General features: G+C 56.6%; 1 protein-coding gene across 1 annotated transcript in view; it reads right to left on the reverse strand.

Moving 5' to 3' along the window:
- The window catches only part of SDK2 (sidekick cell adhesion molecule 2), a 161,705-nt gene extending 139,906 nt beyond the window's left edge, over positions 1-21,799 (reverse strand). Inside the window, exons 1-7 of the mRNA XM_040244313.1 lie at positions 21,771-21,799; positions 20,014-20,097; positions 19,866-19,902; positions 14,512-14,615; positions 9,590-9,672; positions 8,305-8,388; positions 27-240 (exon numbers count right to left, since the gene is read on the reverse strand). Coding sequence (XP_040100247.1) covers positions 27-240; positions 8,305-8,388; positions 9,590-9,672; positions 14,512-14,615; positions 19,866-19,902; positions 20,014-20,097; positions 21,771-21,799 — 635 coding nt within the window. The remainder of the gene's footprint in view (positions 1-26; positions 241-8,304; positions 8,389-9,589; positions 9,673-14,511; positions 14,616-19,865; positions 19,903-20,013; positions 20,098-21,770) is intronic.
- Between the last annotated feature and the right edge of the window lie 358 nt (positions 21,800-22,157).

Consider the following 22,157-nt stretch of genomic DNA (forward strand, 5'->3'; position numbering starts at 1 on the left):
CGGGAGGGAAGGGGCGGCGCGCTTGCCTGTACTCCAGGGAGAACCTGGTCAGCTCCCGATTGTTGTGCAGCCATTTGAACTCCAGCGGCCAGCTGCCCTCGGCCATGCACGTGAGCACGAGGCGGTTGCCCTCCAGATGCACCTGCGTCCGCGCCGGCTCCGTCTTGAAATAGGGGGGCACGTCATCTGTGGGGAACAGAGACACCGAGGCGCCGGTTACCACTTCGCACCTGCCTGCAGCTGCTCACCTGGAGCCTGGCCTCTGGGAGGCAGACGGGGCAGGAGCAGCGGGGAACAGGCGAAGGTCCTGTGCCCGGGAAGGGCTGGAACTCAGGTCAGGGCTCGTATGCAGAGCGAGTTCTCCCCGCCTGCCTCCTCCCAGAAGCCCCTGGGCCCACCACCTTGGCTGCCACCCTGACGCTCCAGGACTTGTGGTCTCTCCCCCGTGGGATCCCCATCCATCCGACAGGCTTTGCTTCTGCTTTCTCCTTCCAGAGAAGGAGGAAGGGTGGGGGGAGCACTTCTGCACTTTAGCCAAAGGGAAAATAAACGTCACATGTAAAAGGGGGGAAAGCGGGCATGGATAAACCGGGAGACTGGAGCTGACACACAGTCCTACTAAGGCCCGACTGTGCAGCGCAGGGAACACTGCTCAGCTCTCTGTAATCACTCACACGGGAACAGAAGCTCAGAAAGTGTGCACATCCGTATACATATAACTGATTCACGTTGCTGTGAAGCAGAAGCTAACACAACATTGTAAATCAACTGAACTCCAACAAAAATTAATTCTAAAAAGTAAAAAGATAAATATCTCAAAGGAAACAGGGATACAACCCTGGGTTGGGAGGAGTGGCAGGTGAGGGGCGGTCTGAGTCCTGCTTCCCAAGGCTGCCGGAAACCCTTCCAGGTGCCAGGGGCAGGGTCCCTCTAGCGGGCGCCCCCTCCACCACCAGGCTGCTTGATCTTCCACCTGAGGTTGTGGCCCAGCCTGCCTCGACCTCCTTACTCACGCCAGGTTGGGTGTTGGGCCAGAAGAAATGCCGCTGCCTGGGCTGTGGGCCTGGGGTACATCCCTTGCTCTAATCTCTTCCCTATCCCTTTGACCCGAGTCAGCCCAGCCAAGCACGAGCCCCCCCACAGCTCCCCTTGACACAGACAGTGCACACAGGACCCCAGGCTTCAGGGGACCACTTAGACCAAAAGCTTTGGGCGGAAACAGAGGTTTTCTGTCTTCCGGCCAGTTGGAAAAGGGGCAGAAGTGAAGTAGACGAAGGGGTTGATAAAAGAACTGGGAGACGCCGCAGCAAGGGGGAGAGCAGACCTGTGTTTTAGGGGAGGGGCTGGGCTGGGGGAGGGGCCCGCACTGGAAACAACATAGGGACCAAAGCACTACTAGGTTCTGGGTTGTTCCAGGGGCTTTAACATCCTCTCATTGGACCTACGCGCAAGCCCACAGCCAGACAGGATCAAAATCCACCCTTCAGAGAGGGGTTAGAAACCCGCCCAGGGTCACACAGCTGGAAGGCAAGCAGCCAGCCCTGCAGGCTGAGCACTCACCCTGCACTTGACCATGAAGGTGAGATGGAGAGGAAGATGGGCTTAAGGCACCCACACGCGGACTCAACGCCTTTGCGTCTGAGAGGTGGAGGAAGCAAGCTCCAGGAAGCACTGTTCACCAGCTCATCCAGCGAGCACACTCTGTGAGGGAGCTCTGATCACCTGCTCTCAGGGGTACGGCCCGGGGACCCGGCAGCCCTGAGCTGCAACCAGGGCGAGTCAGGTCCAGGCCTGAAAGTGAAAAGTGAAAGAGAAGTCGCTCAGGCATGTCCTACTCTTTGCCACCCTGTGGACTGTAGCCTACCAGGCTCCTCCATCCATGGGATTTTCCAGGCAAGAATACTGGAGGGGGAGCTGTTTCCTTCTCCAGGAGATCTTCCCGACCCAGGGATTGAACCTGGATCTCCTGAATTGGAGGCAGACACTTTAACCTCTGAGCTTGCCAGACCCAAATCCAAGTACTTTCCACCCATCACCCTGCCCGAAGGGTGGGCAGTGTACAAAGCCAGAAAGTTGCTGGCAAAACCGGCACTGGGCACCCGACCTCCAAGCCTTGTGAGAGAGGGGTCCCCGCACCACACCCTGTCGGTGCTCAGCTGCCTGGCTGTGGACACGCATTCACCTCTCTGAGTCTCAGTTTCTCCATCAGGAGACACAGGAAGAGAAACAGCCACTGAGATATCTTAAGAGTTAAATGAGACAGTGTTAGTCACTCAGTCGTGTCCAGCTCCTTGTGACTCTATGGACTGTAGCCCACCAGACTCCTCTGTCCGTGGAATTCTCCAGGCAAGAATACTGGAGTGGGTTGCCATGCCCTTCTCCAGGGGATCTTCCTGACCCAGGGATTGAACATTGCATTGCAGGCAGATTCTTTGCCACCTGAGCCACCAGGGAAGCCCATTGTTAAATGAGATAACAATTGTGAAAATGCTAGCTCTGTGCCTGGCCCAGAGTAAATGTTCTGCAAACGTTCATTTCTTTTCCAACATCAGAGAACTGGTGTTCCTGCCAGGGAAGGGGGTTCCATCACCCTCGGCGCTGGCTGATGCCCCAGACAGACTTCAGTCTGAGAGTTAACGATCCACTAGGAGCCCAGACAGTGAAAAACACAAGGCATTATTCTTCAGGCCTCAGATATGGGACCAGCCAGAGAAGAGAAAGGGGCACTTGTCTGGGGTCGGGAGGCAGTGACTCAAGGGTGGAAGGGAGTGAACCCAGCTGCGGCCCGGCAGGCCGGGTCGGGGTGTGTGCAGGGGCTGGGGGAGCAGGGCCCCTCCTGCATCCCAGGTGGAATCTTTGGAGGATCAGTGGGGCTTGGCAGCCTGGATCTCTGCTCTATCCTCTCACCCTCAGATTTAACCAGGGTTGGGCATCCTTGGGTTTCAGATAAGTTTATGCATTTGTGACAAGGCCTCACTCTGAGCTTATGCACAGACGGACAACTCAGGACAAGCCGAATGTGGGCTTGGGGCCCAGGTCCACCAGCTGGCTGCAGAGATTCCCACCCAACCCCAAGGTCTCTCCATCTTCACTAGAGACTGTGGGGAGTCTTCCTGGAACGCCAACCCTGCTACAGACCCTCACTGTGGGGGCCACTGGAGGGTAGGCCGGGGGTGATCCGATGGCGGCTGGAGGGCAGGTGCAGACGTGCAAGGGGTGCACCCTGGACCACCCGGCCCTCGGCCTCTCTCCGCGGGCGCCGATGTTCCCAGCTTGGAGCTGACGCTGCTCACTGGCACGTCTGCCCATCACTCTTAACAACGGTCATGTGAGCACACTGCCTTGAAGACGCTGAAGCGGCGCCTCTCCTAGAGTGTGTCCTGAGGGGGTGTCTGCCACCCCCCGGTCCCCCATTTCTGGGGTCCTCAAGCATCTCTGGAGCTGGCGAAGGGCGGAGAGGCAGGCAGGCACTCATTTGCCAAGAAAAACGATTCCCCACCCTCGGAGGCAGCCGGCTCCTCTCAGTTTAACAAATGGGCACATTCGCACTTCAAAGGCGCATTCATATTCTCCAGCAGCTTTCAAGAGCCCTTTGAATCGCGTTCTTAAAAACCCTCTGTTAGCTCCTGTCATCCCTCATTTGTTTTAAAACAATAACGCTCCCAGCCCCCAAAGATCAGATCCCTTGGAGGTGGGCTGACTCAGAGCCAGAGGAGTCGGTGGGGGGTGGGGGTGGGCGGCGGGTGTGTTTGCACACGCAGCTGGCACCCACACCCCGGGCCTCTGCCATCCGGCTCGCGCCCCCCACGTCCGCAGTCGCCAGTTCATTCCTCAGGCTCTCCTAGGGGCGCCAGTCTGGAGCCAAATGGCTTCTGCTTGGATGGGCTGATTCCAGAGGCTGCTGGAGATAATGACTCGAGGGAAGAGGGGAGGTGGGGCGTTAGCCTTTCCTGAGAACCTGCTGGGTACCCAGATCAGAGCGTCTTCCCTCATTCCAAGCGATCCTAACAAGGCCTCCTGGCTGAGGCCAAGGCTCCCTGCCCCAAGACCCTGAGATGCGGCCACACCTCCTTTTCCCAAAGATGAAAGGGCCCTCATGTCGGGGCTCATGTCGGGATACAGGGATTTGGGAGGGAGGCCCACGCAGAACTGAGAGCAGGCGTGGCAGTGAGTCCTGCCAGCCTGTTTTCCTAGATGGGCCGGCCCTGCCCCAAGGCAGGGGAGCTGGAAGTGTGTGAGCTGTAGCAGGAAAGACTGATGGGAGAAGGATGCTGGTGGAACAGCCTCTGTGTGTGTGTGTGTGTGTGTCTGCATGTCTTTGAGCATGCGTCTGTATGCACCTTTGTATATATGTAAGTATGTATTCACGTGTGTGTGTCTGTGTGTTCACGTGTGTGTCTGGATGATTCTCTGATTGCATGTGTATCTGTGTGTCTGTGTGTGTGTGTGTGTGTGTGTGTGTGTGCGTGCGCGCTTACTTGCAGGAACAGATTTCTGCGTCATGGCTGCACAGGTGGGTAACACAGATCATTGACCTTGAGCAAATGACTTTGACTTTCTGCACTTCAGTGTCCTTAGCTGTAAACTGGGGATATGTTTGTTGTGAGGCTTTAATTAAAAAACATAAAGTGCTTAGGAAAGGCAAGTGACTGGTGTGTGCTATGGGAGAGGCAGTTATTACTACTCTTGATCATATAGGCAGGGGGGCAGATCCCCTGAGGGGAAGAGCTCATACACTCTTAGCAGGGGCCAGTAGCCTCTCAACCTTAGCTCTGGGATTGTGCAGTACACAACTTGGACTACTGTACACGACAGCCCTGCTAGCCACATTCTCAGTGGGGAAGGGATAATGGAGAGTGGAGAAGGGCTGACAGAATCAACGTTCCACAGATGTCATTCTCGTCAACTCTTCCTCACTTTGAAAACTTACACATGGAAGATTTCTTAAGCTAGACAAAATGATTCAAAAATTCACACTGAAGAAAACCACAAAAGAATAGACAAGAAAATTCTGAAAAAGAACGGCAAGCAGAAGAGATTAGCACACATATCGAACTATATCATAAAGCTGCAATCATTAAAGCAGTGTGCTCTTTTTCAAATGGACTGATGAAGCGAAGAACCAGAGAGTCTAGAAATAGACCCCAGTATATATGGGATATTTAAGAGAGGCTTAAAGTAGAATTTCAGGTCAGTGGATAATAGATCAATTATTCAACAAATGGTCTTGGAGCAACCAGGATGCCATTTGAGGGAAAAAAATCAAGCTGAATCTACTCCTCACACTTTACCACAAAATAAATGCTAGATGGATCAATGTTTTAAACAAAAACAAATGAAATTCTAAAAGAACTAGGAAAAATCACAGGGGCTTAAAAATACACAATCTCAGCAAAGCAAAGAATTTGCCAAGTACTTTCTAAGTACTACAGAAACTCCAGAAAGTCATAAAAACAGATTGATACCTTCAACTATATAAAAATCTTGCATGGATAGAAAAAATAATACCCATAAACAAAAAGCAACAAATGACAAACTGGGGGAAAATATTTGCAACTTCTATCATGGACAAAGAGCTCATTTTCCTGATATAAAAAATATTCTCATAAATCAATAAGAAAAAGATGAACAAACCAACAAAAAAATGGGCAAAGGATATGAACCGTTCACAGAGAAGAATTACAAATAACTTGGAAACACAAAGATGCTGAACTTTGAGATAAGAGAAAGGCAAGGCAAACTCAATAGGATACTTTTTTTCCCTATCACTTTGGCCAAGATTTGAAAACACGATAAAACCCTGGGGCTGGCCAGCCTGCGGAGATCCAGGCCTCATGCACACAGCTTGGCAATTCCATCAAAACTAAAAATGCACCCCTCCATCCACCAACTCTTTAAGGAATTTCTCCTTCACACACACACACACACACACACACACACACACGTGCATGGATAAAGTGACAGCTTTGCAAGGGACACTGTGTTTTGTAACAGCGAAAGCTTGGAAATGACCTGAATGTCTGTCAAGAGGGCGCTGGTTAAAGAAATGATTGCACCTCCAAACAGTAGAATTCTCTGCACCGAAAGGCTCTGGAACAAATCCTGAGATCTAGTGTTAAGTAAAAACAGCATGGTGTAGAATGGGGTGTGTAATCGGCTATCACTTGGGCACACTTTTTTCTTCAAGGATAAAAATAGATTTGCTTGTACAGGCACAGGCTTCTTCTAGAGGGTCACATAAGACACTGGGCTTAGTGACGCTTTAGGGAGGAGAACTGGGGGACTGGGGCTGGGAGGGAGGGGCCCACACTTTTATTCTGTGTATGTTCGTAACTTTTAGAAAGTGTTTTAAGCTGTTGCTGTTTAGTCACTAAGTCGTGTCCAACTCTTTGTGACCCCATGGACTGTAGCCCTCCAGGCTCCTCTGTCCATGGGATTTCCCAGGCAAGAATACTGGGGTGGGTTGCCATTTCCTCTTCCAGAGGATCTTCCTGACCCAGGGATTGAACCTGTGTCTCTTTTTCGAGAGCATGCTTGGAGAGTCTAACAGAGAGTGCAGTTACTCGTATGCTTGATCAAAGACGGGTCCTCCTCTGTTGGGGATGGCTGTCCTCTTTGACCAAGCTTGCAGCTTCAGGAGGGACGCATGTAGGGCGGTGAGGCAGGAAGGGGACACGGGCCTAGCCAGCCAGGTCAGCTGAGTCACCCTGGTGATCAATGGGGTGACGGATGTCGCAACCAGATCACCCTCACATCCCCGAGTCTCTCTCTCCCAGCAGGCAGGTTCTTTACTGCTGAGCTACCAGGGAAGCCCCACTGTGCCCTATAGGTATGGATTATTTATTTATAATCAGCTGGCAAAGAATCTGCCTGCAATGCGGGAGACCTGGGTTCGATTCCTGGGTTGGGAAGATCCCCTGGAGAAGGGAAGGGCTACCTACTCCACTATTCTGGCCTGGAGAATTTCACAGAATGTATAGTCCATGGTGTCACAAAGAGTCAGATACGACTGAGCGACTTTCACTTTTCATTCATTCATAATCAGATGTATGCACGTAGATGCAAACACGTTTGTGAGTGCAGAGGATGCATGGTCACGGGCAGCCCTGCTGGTCATGCAGGAGAGGACGGGTCTTCCGTGTGCCTGGGACTCAAGGGTGTGGAACGACTTGGGGCGGGGAGGGGGGTCCTTGATCACCAGAGCCTAAGTTTCTTCTCAAGGAAGAGCCACCAACAGAGGCGAACAAGCGGCCTCAGTCCTGGGCTTCCGCCTAGTTCCCCAGACAGGGGCCCCTGGCCGCCTGTTCCTCCGAATTCCCACTAAACACCCCCACTGTCATTCTTCTCCTGCCAGCTCCAGGCAAAATGGTCCCACACAGATGCTTATCGCAGCTTTAACCTTTCCCCTCCCTTCAGCCCCTAGCACAATAAGGCCATATTTCTCCGGAGCCTATCCCCATGTCTCCTGGGATCTGACCTCCCAGCCAGCTCAGCCCTGGGAACCCCACCTCGCCTGGAGCCAGACCCCCGCCGGCTGGGAGTGCCAGCCAGGGTGAGGACCTCCACTCGCCACTAATGCTGCTGACTGGCCAAAAGATGTCTGTGTGCCCTCCAGAGCCCACTTCATGGGGCACCAAGCCTGGACCACCCCCTCCCCAGCTCTGAAAGACCCCACAGCCTCTGCTACTCAGCCATCTCGACTTCTCCAGAAAGCTGGGGACAAGGTGCAGTTTGGGATTCCTGCAAGCTTCTCGCCTCACCACCCCCTAGCCTCTGCACTAGGCTAGACTGACCTCCGTGGTCCTGGATTGACCTTCGTCCTGGATTGACCTTCGTGGCCTCCTAAATGGTCCCCGCCCTGGCTCTGGCTGGAGCGCAGGTCAGAGGAGGCGGAGGCCCCCAGCAGGCCCCTCTCCCCCTCTCCTCTCCCCACACTTCTATTCCCGCTGCCTTGATTTCACACGATCTCACGAACTCCCCACACATGAAGTGCTTTATGTCCATCGCTTCAGCTAAGAGTCACAGGGACTTCTCAAGGCCAGTGCTATCTTTGTTCCCATTTTACAGATGAAACTCGGGAACATTCGGTCATACGACCTAGCCACATAGACGTAAACCCAGATCTGGCAGACTTCAGAGTTTGGGATCTTTCTGTAGGTGACATGGGGCTTCCCTATGAGCTGTCCCACTCTTCACACCCCGACCTGTGGCCTCACAGGGGCTAAGTGAGGGATGGTGGCCTCTCTCAGGGATTGGAAGTCACAAGCAGGGGCTACACTGGCTGTGTGGCAGAGGCGTTATTACCCCAGCTTTCAATGTCATGGCTCAGGCCTAGATTGGGGGTGAGGGTGAACCAGATGGGCTGGCCAGGCATGGGTCCAGAGGATTCTGGAAGGATAATAGGCCATGATCACCCAGGGAAGAGCGGTCCACCTAGGGGTGAGCGTTATGGAGGGCTTGGCTAGTGTGGTGCGGGCAGGGAAGCCTGGGGATAAGACTTCAAAGGGTCCAGAAGATGAACAGATGTGGGTGGGAGGGGTCAAGTAAAATGAGGCAGGGGCTGGTGTCCTGGGGGCTTCTTGGGAAGGAAGGGCAGACCTGGGGTCCCCATCTCACAGCTCTGCTCGCCACCCAAGCCCCCGGGTGCACCCTTTCCCAGGGGGCTGGCTTGAAGGTCCCAGTGGGAGACAAGAAACTGGGTTTAAATGCCCTTTCTTCGCCAAGTAAAGTGTGACCTTGAGCACAGTAACCTCCCCAGCCTTACTGGTCTGTTCATGCAAGAGATTCCAACCTCTGCCCCAGAGGCTCCTGGGAGAACTAAGTGAGCCAACGTACGTCAAGTTCAGAACACAGCGCTTGACCCCTATGGATGCTCTTTCTTGCTCTTCAGGCCCCTGGACGTGATCACGGAGGAGGAGGAGATGGGGAAATGGGGTTCAGGGGTAATATCACCGTCCCATCTATTTTCCCCTGACTTGGTTGCACCCTCTTACAGAGCCCATTGTCTCCTGAAAGTCCCAAGTCTGAGCTTTTAGAATTCAGCTCCCTTCAAACTGGCTCAAGAGCCAAGTCTAGCTTCGGGATGGCTTGTTAGGCCCTGAGCAAAGGTTTGGGACCCGGTAGGAGCAGCTGGAGCTTCTGCACCACGCCTGCAATGCCTTTTCCTCTGAAATCCAGGTCAGGGAGGTGCTGAGCCTGGGAGCTGCCGGGGCCAGGGCTCAGGAGCAGGGAGCTGGGGGCCCTGAAGGGCACCATGCAGAAGTCTGTTTGAGCCCTGCCCCCTAGAAATGTTCGGGGTACACACGCAGCAGGCAGATGCTAGCAGGCAGACAGGGGATGCCAGGCTCCCCAGCTGTTCTCACACCCCATGCCTGACACGCCTGCCTGTTCCTGCCCCCCCTCAGCCCCTTGGTCTCTCCCCTCCAGCTCCCCTTCCCCTCCCTGCTTCACCCACAAATGAGATGCTAATTTATGACCCTTTCCTGTCTCCTAGCAGATGCCTGGCCCAGCTCAGCCCAGTGCTGCCTGCATGCCAAGTGCTTCATTAGCCAGGAAAGAAGGCCCTCGCCCTCCTTAATCTAATCCTCACCGGTGACCTTCAGGAAACTGGGCACCTCCCGACGTTGGGGGCCTGGGAAGGCGCAGCAGTCAATTACACCTCGGCCTCCACAGCTGCAGCCGAATGGATTTCTCGCTCAGAAAAGCGTGTTCAAAAAGCATCTAATGGAACGGATCATCAATTTGTTTGAATACACATCTAATCTGATTAAGGAGGGGCCCAGCCACCAGGGCAGCCAGGGCAACCGAGCCTTGACACGGCCCTGGGGAGTGGTGAGCAGGGTGGAGGGGCCCAGCCTGGGGAAAGCGGGGGCTTTGTGTGTCCCAAGCACCCCACCTCCATCTCCCCAGCTGGCCGGCCCACTGTACATCTGCCAGAGAGTCTCCCTCCTGCCTGCTCCCTCTTCAGGGCTCAAAGTGATGGGCTTCGTAACTTTCTTCCTGATGTTCAGCGCCAGGGCCCCCAGACGTCTGAGGTTACGTCCCTTACAGCAGGTAGGACACAGACAGGGGCCGCACGCGTGGTGACGCCCAGGCTCGTGTGTCATCCACGGGAAGAATGCAGATGAGCCCCTTCACCTCCCGGGCCCCAGAGCTGGGTGGTGAGTCTGACCTTCAGGAGGCCCCAGAGCCATGAAAGAAAAAAAAAAAAAACACAGACATGGGAACTTGTGGTTGAACTTGGCCAGGCCACCTCCCTCTTGAGAGCTGATATTCCTCTATGTTCTTCCCACTCTGCAAGTTCTGGGCAGTGGGTTACAAGCCGGGCCCCTGGCGTGGGGTTACTTGGGTCTGAGTCCTGGCTCAGCTTGCGTTGTTCAGTCACTCAGTCATGTCGGACTCTTTGCGACCCCATGGACTGAAGCCCACTAGGCTCCTCTGTCCATGGAATTCTCAGGCAAGAATACTGGAGCGGGTTGCCATTTCCTCCTCCAGGGGAATCTTCCAGATCCAGGGATCAAATATGCGTCTTCAGCACTGGCAGGTGGGTTCTTTACCACTGAGGCACTTGGGAAGCCCCCTGGCTTGACTACTCTCCAGCTATGGGACCCTGGATGTCTCTCTGTAACCCTTCCGCATCTCAGAGTCTACAATGGAAAAAGGGGATAATAGCGGTGCCTACCCCATAGCCTGTGGAGAGGGGTAAGGGGTTCGGCCAGCACCTGCACAAACAGCCCACACAAGGGGAGCTCCTATTATGCCTATTATTACTTGGTGTAACCTCTGCAAACCCATCTCACAGTCGGGGGGCCTCCCGTGGAACCACACAGGTAAATAACACCAGAGCATTCCTAGCCTTGCGTGGAAAAAAGACGGTTCTCATCTCCGATGGGTTTATTCTGCAATTAACAGAGGGGAAGGGAGCCCTGCCATACATTTCAGCTGCAGGGTTCAAAGATTAAACTTATACCATTGATTAGAATGCTTTTATCTAACAGTGCTATTATCATTTCAGTGTATTCAGATTCATTAAAGCTATAAAAACGGTGAGAATAAAATTCTCCCTAACTCCTGGAATCCCTCCCAAGAAGCTCCGTGATGCCACATGGAGGACGCTTGTCTTCCCCTTGGTGACCCTGAGGTGACTCACTTGCAGCAATTCTCCAGCTTCACAGCTGGAACTTAAGACAACCCCCCACCTCAGGGTGGGGATGAGGGGCTTGCCAAAACTCAGGTTTAGGGGTCAGCTGCCTGGCCAGGGCCAAAAGACACGCGTCCCCCCTGGCATCGGTCACTCCTCCAGCTGCTTCTCTTTAAGGTCCCCTCGCAGGTGAGCTCTCTCCATCGAGTGGGTACCACTCTGACCTGCTCCCCTATGCTCCGGTGATGGAGAAACGCCCACCTCCCACAGGCCTGGGGAAGCCGAGAACAAGGGCTGGGTGGCTTGGAGATGCTTCTGGGAGCTCACAGCCGGTGGAAGCCGCGTGTACCGTGGCCAGCGACGCCCCCACCACACGCAGGGTGCAGAAGGACTGTGCTGGGAGCAGTGGCCTGCGGTCCTACGCTTCACATGGCACACCTCCCAAGGGTGATCCCCCTTTCTGCCTGCTTCCTGCCCTTGAAAAAGGCCACGACCTCAGGGAAGATGGAGCACTGGGCCTGAGGAAGGGGCGTCTGACTTAGCATCAGGACTGACTTCCTAACACCCAGAGGAGAGGCTGGGCCGGGCAGCTGGCCTCCCTGCTCCCACATGGGCACTTCCATTGGTGCTTTCTCCCCGCCTCGCCTTCCCTGGGATCAGGCCAGGGTTGGAGGCAGCTCAGCCTTGGGAAAAGGGAAGAGAAGAGGACCTGTTTGTGGCAAGCCTAACCCAAGCGGAGCTCCCTGTCTTTTCTCATTTAACCCTCATGGCCACCTGTGGTCGGGGGGTGGGTGGGTGGGGGCTTACGCTTCCTGCCCCTTTTATGACTCTCATCAGAGGAGGCCCCTGACCCAAGCTTCAGAGCCAGGTTTCGAACCCACGGCTGCCTGCTCTCCTGCGAAGCCTCCGAGGTCAGCGCCGCGCCTGGATCCCAGGGAAGGAGTCTGCGGCGGGGCCCGGGAGGGGGAGGGAAAAGCAAAGCTGAGCCTGCCTCCGCGCAGAGGCTGCGAGATGGAGCCGCCGCCGGGAAGAGCACGCATTCATCAGGCTGCTGACCCCGGCACACCGGCGTTTTGTGGCGCGTAACAAAGACTGCGGAGCAGAAAATTGGAGTTCAATTTGCCGTCCGTCCCGTGCAGCGTGCAGCCCATTCCAGCCCCTGGCAGGCACCTCCGCGCTTCATCATAAATAATAACACCACGCGGCTCGATGGCCCTTTCAGCAGTTACAGGCCCAGAGCAATTTACAAGCTGGATGATACACGGGGGCCGGCACGCGCCTGCCCGCCGCGCACGTGGCCCCTCCCCGCCGCGCACGTGGCCCCTCCCCGCCGCGCACGTGGCCCCTCCCCGCCGCGCACGTGGCCCCTCCCCAGTCACCTGCACGGGCACACGTGCCAGTGTCCTGCCTGCCGCCACTGCCTGGGTGTCGCACCCAGTGGGAGGGAAACAGACCCTGGGCAGCCCTGAGCACTTCCCTGGGCTCCTTCTAAGGCCTCGGTCATCGGCAGGGAGCACCCCCCTCCACCACCGGCCTGGCAGGGACCGAGTCCTCGCTGCCCCTGCTGGACCAAGAGTAGGTGCCATCCATCTGTCTCTTTCTCCTCTTTCAGAAAGAGACTCTGAATCCCGGGTGGTGCTAGTGGTAAAGAACCCACCTGCCAATGCAGGAGACATAAGAGACGAGGCTTCGATCCCTGGCTCAGGAAGATCCCCTGGAGGCGGGCAGGGCAACCCACTCCAGTACTCTTGCCTGGAGAGTCCCATGGACAGAGGAGCCTGGCGGGCTACGGTCCATGGGTCACAAAGAGTCGGACACGATGGACGCGACTTAGCGTGCACGCACTGAATCTCTGATCCAGCCTGCCTTTGTTACACGAAGTTTCTCTCCTCTAGACCTCACGGGGGAAGGTGGGGGTACAGGAGTCATTGGGACCCACCCCTTCAACCTCCCACTTAACAGAAGAGACGCCCAGGGGCCCCACGTCAGTTGCCTCGTGGAGACCAAGCCTGGAGCTCGGAAGAGCCAGGTGGAGGAAGCCCCACCCACGGGCTAGGGTGACCAGCCAGTTTCCTCTAAGCAGGCCCGGGGTCTTTCCAGTAGGCAGGGGCTTTGGGCGGAGCGTGCCAGGGGCTCCAGCCCCCTTTCTCCCTCTTCCCATCAGAGTGGAGCCAATTTCACACGCTGTATGGTTCCATGGGTATGAAACACCCCAGAAGAGGTGAACGCAGAGACAGCACAGAAGTTGGTAGCTGCCAGGAGGTCGGGAGAAAGGGGGTGGGGTGTGATTGCTTAATGGGCAGGGGGTGGGTGTCCTTGCTGGGGGATGAAAGTGGTTGGGAATCGAGGAGAGACGGTAGGTGTCTCACATCGCAACCGCACTCAGTGCCACGGAGCGGCTCCCTCGAAAGCGCTGGTTTTGCCTATGAGTCTCATCTCAATTGAGAAGGCAAGACAGCCTTGTTACAGCGTGTTTCTCTGTCTCCTTCACTCAGCAGCACCCCCAGGCTCCCCGCACCCTCTCTGCCCCCAGACCCCTGTGTTCCCTGGGGGGAAGGCTGGGGAGGGCTTCGAAGTGCTCTTTCACACTCTAAGGGGTGTGCTGGCTCCTGCCTTCACCTCCTCCCCTGACGGGATGCTCAGGGTCCCTCCCAGTTCAGGGGCCTGCGGGGTCTGCTCTCCGGGTCACGGAGGGTGGACTGGAGTTCCAGGAGGTCTCACGGGAACGGGGCCAAATGCCTGTCCTGGCCTCAAACACCCTACCCATTTGCTGCCCAAGCTGATGGGCTGAGTGCACGAGGGCAGACAGCTTCCGCTTTGCAGGTAGACACAGGCTCCCCGCTCTGCGTTTCTGAACTGAGTCAGAAGCTGAGTTTTCTGAGCAGTTAACTGCTTCCTCAGTGCGGGAGGGGAGTCCTGCCTCACCCCGCCTGCTGGGTCTCAGGAAGCTTCGCTGGGGTAAAACTTCAGGCCCAGAGGCCTGGCTGAGTGTTCACTGCCTGGGGCCTGGGGCGGGCCTCACTCCGAAGGCCTCACGTGGTCCATTCACCATCTTGGGTCCAGGATGGGCCAGCGTCTGGCAGGGTAGGGTCCCTCCTGGGTAGGTAGGGTCCCTTCCGTGTCCGGTGCCTGGGAAGCGGCCAGGGTGGGGTTATAGGTAAACATCACGAGTGAGTTTTCTTGATGCTCCCACAAAACCCAGGGTTGCCAAAAGCCAACAACCCAGAGTGTGAACGGAGGATGAGAAGTGGAGGACGCAGGCTCAGCCTGAGGTGCAGGAGGTGGGGGCTGACCCCAAGCGCAGGTGGGGATGACGGCCGGGGGCTGTCTGGACCCCCATCCCCCAGGCTGCAGCTGCCCCTGTGGCCCACCTGGCTCTGGCCGGCCTTCGCCTGCTCACGTGCGCTGGTAGCAGGTGGCTTTTCCGGACGGCAGCCGGGCTGGCCGGCTCGGAGAAGCCGAGGGACGGAGCTGGCTGAAAGGAGGGGAGCGGAGGGGAGGGGCAGAGACAGGCAGCAGCCCCCTACCCCGTCCCGGGGGGCTGCATTCATTACCCTTGCCCGGGAGCCAGCCGGGACTCCCCGCCCCGCCTCCTCATTCTGTCCCCTTGAAAGCCCAGCGCCCATCTGTTGTGTGTTAGAGGCGGCCGAGCCGGAGGCTGCAGGCGCAGGGGGAGGGCGTCTGCCCGCTGCTGTTGATCCCGATGGCCACCCGCCTGGGGGAGGTCGAGGGCAGCCTCTCCCCTCAGCAGCACCCCCTCCTGCTCTTGCTCCTGACATTGTGTCCCCAGATCTCACTGGGCTCCACAGCCCTCTGTGGAGGAGTCTGGGCCTTGGCAGCTGGTGCCAGCGGCAAACGAGAGGGAGACAGGGATGCAGGAAAGTCATGCTAATGAGACGCAGGCCAGGTTTACCGAGAGCACCTCCACGGGAGCCACAGTCCATGTCACGATGGGGTTTGTGTTCCTAGCGCTGGTCCCCAGCCCTCCTGTGTGAGGGGCGAGGCATGGGGGTGGCTGCTGGGGCTGGACCTCAGAGCCCTGAAATCTGCAGGCCAGCCCATCCCAGCTCTGTCTGTGGCCTCTCACAGGCTCCACGCACCCCAAAGTGGAAGAAGCATCTCTCGAACTCGCCTGGTCCAACCCCTTTTGTTGGCAGATGGTGAAACTGAGGCTCAGCAGTTTCAGTTGAGGTCCAGCTGTTCTGATACCAAGTCACTCTGCCTCACTTGATAGCTCTTGGCCTCATTTCTTCCATCTATAAAATGGGCACAAGGGCCTCACAGATGCCCACTGCCCTCTTTCCAAGTTTAACTCCTAGACGGAGCAAGGCCTGGGTGCTTTGGAACGTTCTTCATGTGTTTCTGACACACTCCCTGTTATTGCTTGAATGATGTCTTCTCAGAGACACAATGAAGCCCTAACCCTGGTGCTGTGTTTAGTCACTTCAGTCATGTCCGACTCTTTGTGACCCCACAGACTATAGCCTCCAGGCTCCTCTGTCCATGAGATTCTCCAGGCAAGAACTCTGAAGTGGGCTGCCACGCCCTCCTCCAGGGGACCTTCCATTTCTGATACACGCCCTCTTGTGGCTTGAACTATGTCCCCCCAAAGATACACCGACGTCCTAACCGTGGTACCCGTGAATGTAACCTTAGTGGGAAACACAGTCTCTTTTCGGTGGGGGAAGAGGGGAATACAGCCTTGGCAGATGGGATTAAGTGATGATGAGGGGATCAGAGTAGGCTCCCCTCCGATATGACCGACACCCGGGATAAGCGACCCAGGGGAAAAACAGGCATGTGATGCCAATGCAGAGACTGGAGGGAAGCCTGGATAAGCCTGGGTAAGAGGAACGCTGAGGACACCAGGTGCTGGAAGAGGGAGGGAGGGGGGAAGGGCTGGCCCCGACAGCGTTCAGAGAGCACGGCCTTCAGCACTGAGAGAGCAGACGCTACGCCTGCATTAAAGCACCTAGTTGCTGGCGCGTGGTTATGACAGCCCTCAGAAACTCAGCCCTCAGGATCCGGAGGGGAGGGATGGGAAGGGAGGTGGGAGGCATGTTCGAGTGGGAGGCGACATGGGTAAATATGGGTGGTTCATGTTGATGGTTGGTAGAAGCCAGCACAATGCTGTAAGCAATCATCCTTTAAATAAGTAAATAAATAAATAATCGGGGACTTCCCTGGGGGCCCAGTGGTTTAGACTCTGCCTTGCAGTACAAGGGGTGTGGGTTTGCTTCCTGGTTGGGCTTCCCTGGTGGCTCAGCTGGTAAAGGACCCGCCTGCGATGCAGGAGACCTGGGTTGGATCTCTGGGTTGGGAAGATCCCCTGGAGGAGGATACAGGCTACCCACTCCAGTATTCCGACCTGGAGAATTCCATGGACTGCATGGTCCATGGGGGCTCAAAGAGTCAGACATGACCGAGTACCTTTCACTTTCTCTCACTTGAGGAACTAAGATCCCACGTGTGCGTGACCCAGCAGAGCCCCCAACTCTATGGAGTTTTCACAGCTGCTCCCCCAGAGAAGCGAGCCCCTCCTTCGTGCTCACTGAGCCTCCCCGGGAAGCCCCTGGGGTCCCCTGTCTTCTGCCGTGAGGGCACACGTCTCAGCCGTTTCTGTGCCCTTGGTCCCTTCCCTGGCTGCTGGCACAGAACAGAAACCCACCACCAAATGGAGGAAGACAGAAAGCAGGTCTCCTGTTTCCAGAGGCTTCTGCTATAATTTCTGACCACCCTACCTCCGACGCATCATGTCCTGTCCTTGGCGTCACCCTTCTACGTGCCCTCCTGGCTCCAGCCTCGTGCCAGCTGCCCTGCGACGGGGCCCCGGCTCTGTTGATAGTGACTGACGACACCCCGCATGCCAGGAAGCCCAGGGCGGCAGGACCAGCTTGTTGGCAGGAGGCAGTGGAGTGACAGACAGCCCCACATGGCCTTTCCAACTCATTCCTCGGAAGCCCAGCCTTTCTGGGAAGGAGAGCGGGGTGGCCCCCACCCCAGCCACCCACGCACGTGGGTGCCCCCCTTCCTTCGTCCTTCCTGGGACCAAAGCCCCAGCCTCCCCCCTGGGGTGCAGCCATGGGCAGGACGTTTAGCTCTCCCGGGCTCAGGAAGCAGATACGATGTTCCTTGCACTCCCCATTTTTCTGCAGCATTTAGTCGCCTCAGTCGTGTCCGACTCTTTGCGACCCCAAGGACTGTAGCTCCCGAGGATCCACTGTCTGTGAAACTCTCCAGGAAACAATACTGGAGTGGGGAGCCATTCCCTTCTCCAGGGGATCTTCCCAACCCAGGGATCGAACCTGTGTCTCCTGCATTGGCAGGCGGATTCTCTACCACTGAGCCACCAGGGAAGCCCCCTTTTCCTGCAGGGAAGCCCCCAACTGGAGACAGTGATCTAGGAGTCACTCCCTTACTGCCCTCTCCCCTCTGGCTCGACTCCCCACCCTGACCCAGCCAGGGTCCCACGTCCCCGGAGTCAGCCTCCATCCACGGCTACGAGGACCGGGTGTCTCTGTGTGTGATCCCTGAGCCCACGGAGACCCGGCAATCCCATTGCACAGAGAGAGAAACTGTCGCTCCAAGTCATGGAGTGTCTTAGCCCAGGCCACACAGGCGGTCAGTGCAGGCACTGGGAGGGGGACACGAGGCGGTCTGTCCGCAAAGTCCACACTCCTTCTACCATGACGCCTGAAGCAGGCTGCAGAGGTGAGGGGATGGAATCTGGGCACTCTGTCAGTGACCACCCGTGAGTCCCAGGGAGGCAGGGATGAGAGTCACAGCTCCCGCCATGAGCACACAGCTCCCGTGGACGGGGGCTGGACTGCAAAACCGTCACACACGGCACGTGGTCGGGGTCAGCAGACCCGCTTCCCCAGGACCTGTATGACCTCCTGCAGGCCGAGCTAGTTCTCCAGACCTGTCTCCCTTTGGGTCATGGCCAGGGTCATCTCTGCTCGTTGTTCCCTGGGTTGGGGGGCGAGGTGTCATTGAGGGCTGGCCTTTGGGAGAAGAATCCAGGATGGGTGAGGGTCCTGTCCCCAGCAGGGTGAGACCCAGGAGAGGTGCTCATGGCGAGCTGACATAGGAGAGGGTGGGCTCTAGAAGTTGCCCTCCAAGGGCTGAGGCCAGGAGGGTCCCAGGAGACCTCAGCCACGCTGGCGCGTGGGGAGCAGAGGGCCACCCGGGAGCTGTGGCTTGGTGGTGGGTAAACCCAGGGTGGGAAAGGAGGGTGGGTTTACAGGAAGGCTACCAGCTACCGGAAAGGACAATAAATTAATAGAATAGGGCTGTTTGGCTGGTGACAAGGGATAAAACATGTGGTCCAAAAAAGCCCCATGGGAGCCTGTCACAAGGATGAATGAGTAGGCGAGATGGGGAAGGAGCCGGGAAGAGGCTCACGGAGGCCAAGGAGGCACAGGGCCCCTGACCTTCCTGTCTCCCCTCCTGACTCTCACCATCCCCCTTCGCTTCCCTCAACTAAACACACAGCATCAGGCCCAGAGCATCCTCTCCAGACAGCCCGTCCTGTCCTAGAACCTGCTCCTCCCAGCTTTCACTGGCCCTTCCACCCCACTGCCCACGGAGGCCCCCCATTCCCCACTAGAAGTTTTGAGCCCTGGACGCCCGTCTCACACGGAGGCTCTCAGTTGCAATCCAGGGATTTCATTCCTTTGTCCCTTCACTCAACTTGCTAATTCAGCAAGTTTTATTGAGTACCTACTATATGTGGGACGTGGCACCATGAGCCGGAAGAAAACCTCTGCCCTCCGGCTGCTCACAGGCTCACGGGGAGATGGGCAGGCCCTGTGATGGTGGAGGGAAGCCCGTGACACATGGCGGGAACTGGAGGGACCAGCAGGAAAGGTGGGACCTGCATTGGGCCGAGGAAGGCTGTCTCAGGCAGAGAGTGGGTGTGCAGAAGCCAGGAAGCATGAGGCAGCAGTGGCTTCTGGGGACTTCAGGTGTTTCCATACGACGAGGACAGAGGGTGAAGGATGGTGGCTGCCGGGCATGAGAACTGAAGCGTGGCTGGCCCAGCGGCCACAGGAGCAATCTGCAGGCTAGACTTGGCTTTGAGCCCTGGCTTCTCCAATTAGGAGCTGCACAACCTTGGACAAGTCACTTAAACCTTCTGAGCTGATTTCTTCATTGGAGGAGAACGAGGTGAAGATCATAGCTCCTGCCCCGCAGAATCGGGGTAAGGAAAACACGAGAAAATGCAGAGGCATCTCCTAGCCGGGTTTTTGAATACATGATTTGGGAGGGTAGGGGTCTCAGAGAATAAAAGGGGCTTATGGGTTGCGCTCAGGAGTTTGGATGTCAGTTTCTGAGTGTGCATGTTGTGTGTACGTGCACACACGTGCGTGCATCCTGGGGGCTTGCTAGGGTGGTAGGAACAGCCCAAGCTCCATCTCTAGCCTCTCCCAAGTCTAGTCCCGTTTTGTTCCCTGGATCCCAGAGGAGAGTCCAACACAGTTCGAGAAGACGAAGAAGCTGGGGATGGTATGGAGCAACCCGTAGAAAGGTTGGAGTAAAGGACACACACCTTCTCAGCACAGACCGTCTCAAGGTCATGACTCATCTCACCGACCCTTCCGCTCAGCAAACACCAATTACAGGAAAGGCCCCGGAACGCAAAGACGGACACGCAGCCCCACCTGGAGGCCCTGCAGGCTGGCTGCAGAGACAGCATTCTGGTGGGTGAGACATCTTGGAGTACCGCAAGCCGCCGGCGTGGGGACCAGGCCCCATGGGTCCTAGGGGCGTAGGGGGGTGCTGAGGATTACTGGGGCAGTCGGGGATCCTTGTGAGTCATTCTCTCATGGGTGAGTCCAGCGCCTCTGGGCTGTCACCTCTGCACCAGTCACCTCGTGACACCCTGAGACACAGTGGGGACCACGACCATGCAGTCTTGGAGCTCATGAAGTGACAGCCGCTTTTCCCTGTCCCTCCTGCAGGACAGGAATGGAAGGAGGCAAAAGCAGATGCCAAGAGTCCATCGGGCAACTTCCCTGGTGGTCCAGCAGCCAAGACTCTGCACTCCCAATGCATGGGGCCCAGGTTCGACCCCTGTTCAGGGAATTAAATCCCACATGCCGCAACTAAGAGTTCGAATGCTACAAGTGAAGATCGGATGTGCCAAGACCAAGACCCAGCACAACCAAATAAATAAATATTTTTTTAAAAAAGAGTCCATCAGGGGCTGCTGCTGGGGATTCCAGGGAGACACGATCTCCAGGGAGCAATACCTCCTTCTGGAGACTTCACTGTGTTTCATTTCTGGGGGAAAAGTACTTCCCTGCCCAGAGAGAGAGAGAGGATGCTGAGAAGAGAGGAGGCTTTAGCTTGGACCCTGGTGGTGGTGAAACTGAGCAGGACACCATTGGGGCTCCTGGGTGTGGAAGCCTTTCCACGTCCCCTGTTCCTTGTTTGTAGGGAATGGACTCCACACTCCAGGAGCTTCCCTGACTCCCACAGAGAAGATTCCAGCAGCGGGTGATCAGGGAAGGGCGTGGAGGCAGAGACAGGGAAGAGCAGCCAGGGAACAGCAGTATAGCTTTGGGGTAGGTCCGGTCTGCCTCAAGGGATACACACAACAGGGTCTTTGAGCTCTTTGCGGAACTGAAACCCCCAACAAGTGGAAGACGTCAGTGATCTTTATTCCAGGGGAGACTGGTACTTGTGCTCAGTTGCTAAGTCGAGTCCTCCTCTTTGCAACTATAGCCCACCGGGCTCCTCTGTCCATGGGATTTCCCAGGCAAGAATACTGCAGGGGGTTGCCATTTCCTCCTCCAGGGGATCTTCCCAATTCCGGGACTAAACCCGCGTCTCCTGCACTGGCAGGAAGATTCGTTACTGCTGAGCAACCAGGGAAGCAGGGAAGGCCACCTGAGGCCAGATGAAAGGAACCAGAGAAGCCATCAAGAGTGCACGTGAGGCCAGATGAAAGGAGCGCAGACTGCACACACCCCAATCTTCCCAGCAACCCCAGCCTTGGACCACCGCTATAAAACCCCTCACCAAATCCCCCTGGGTTGGGATACACAGTGTTTTGAGTCCGCTATGTCCCTCTCTGTCTGGCAAAGCAATCAAGCTATGCTTTTCTGCTTCGCTCCAGACTCTGTCTCTGAGATTAGATTCGGCGCCAGTGCACAGAGGTCAAGCTTTCAGCATCAGTTGCTGTCGGGGCGCCGAGAAGTATGGGGGCTTGGGAGCTATTCTGCAGATAGATGGAGAAGGTTCCTTGTTAGATGGGAAGTAGGGGCTTGTCTGAGGGAGAAGGTCAGCGGTGATGGTTCCTGAGACTCAAACCCTGGAGGAGAGCTGGTTTGGGAGAAAATGCTGAGTCTAGTTCTAGGTGCATGTGGGTGTCCAGGTGGTGTCCTGGTCTGGGATCTAGGGCTGGAGAAGGGGCCGTTGAGGATGCATCAGACAGAAACAGGAGCGCCACGACAAAGGGGTTCTGACCACTGCCGAGCACAGCTCCAAAGCCTCAGGGAGCTCTTCGTGCGCTCTGGGTCCCACGGCCCCCTTGATGGTCTGGGCACGCGCCCAGAGAGCACTGCCTCGAGTGAAGTGCCCGCCTTGTGCCAGGCTGTCCCAGGGCCTCCGAGGCCCGTCTCACCACGTCCACACGGCGGCCTTCAAGGTCATCACCGCCCTTCCAGCAGCCAGGGAATCAGTCAGGCAGTGAGGTTGAGGGTCTGCCCGAGGTCACGAGGGTGTGACCGGCAGAGGTGGGACTCACACCCAGCCTGGCCGAGTCCAATGCCCAGACCGGGTCCCAAGGCAGCTTCCTGCCTCGTCAAGTGCGAGGTGAACAGGGGCTGTCTGCACTGTGTTCTCCCAGGAGGGTTTAAGAATCAGGAGGTGTAACTGAGCCCTTCTGGTGGCTCAGTGGTAAAGAATCCATCTGCCAGTGAAGGAGACCTGGGTTCGATCCCTGAGTCGGGAAGATCCCCTGGAGAAGGGCATGGCAACCCACTCCAGTATTCTTGCCTGGAAATCCCAG

This window comes from Oryx dammah, unplaced genomic scaffold (genome assembly GCF_014754425.2).
Source record: "Oryx dammah isolate SB20612 unplaced genomic scaffold, SCBI_Odam_1.1 HiC_scaffold_8, whole genome shotgun sequence".
Classification (NCBI taxonomy): domain Eukaryota; kingdom Metazoa; phylum Chordata; class Mammalia; order Artiodactyla; family Bovidae; genus Oryx; species Oryx dammah.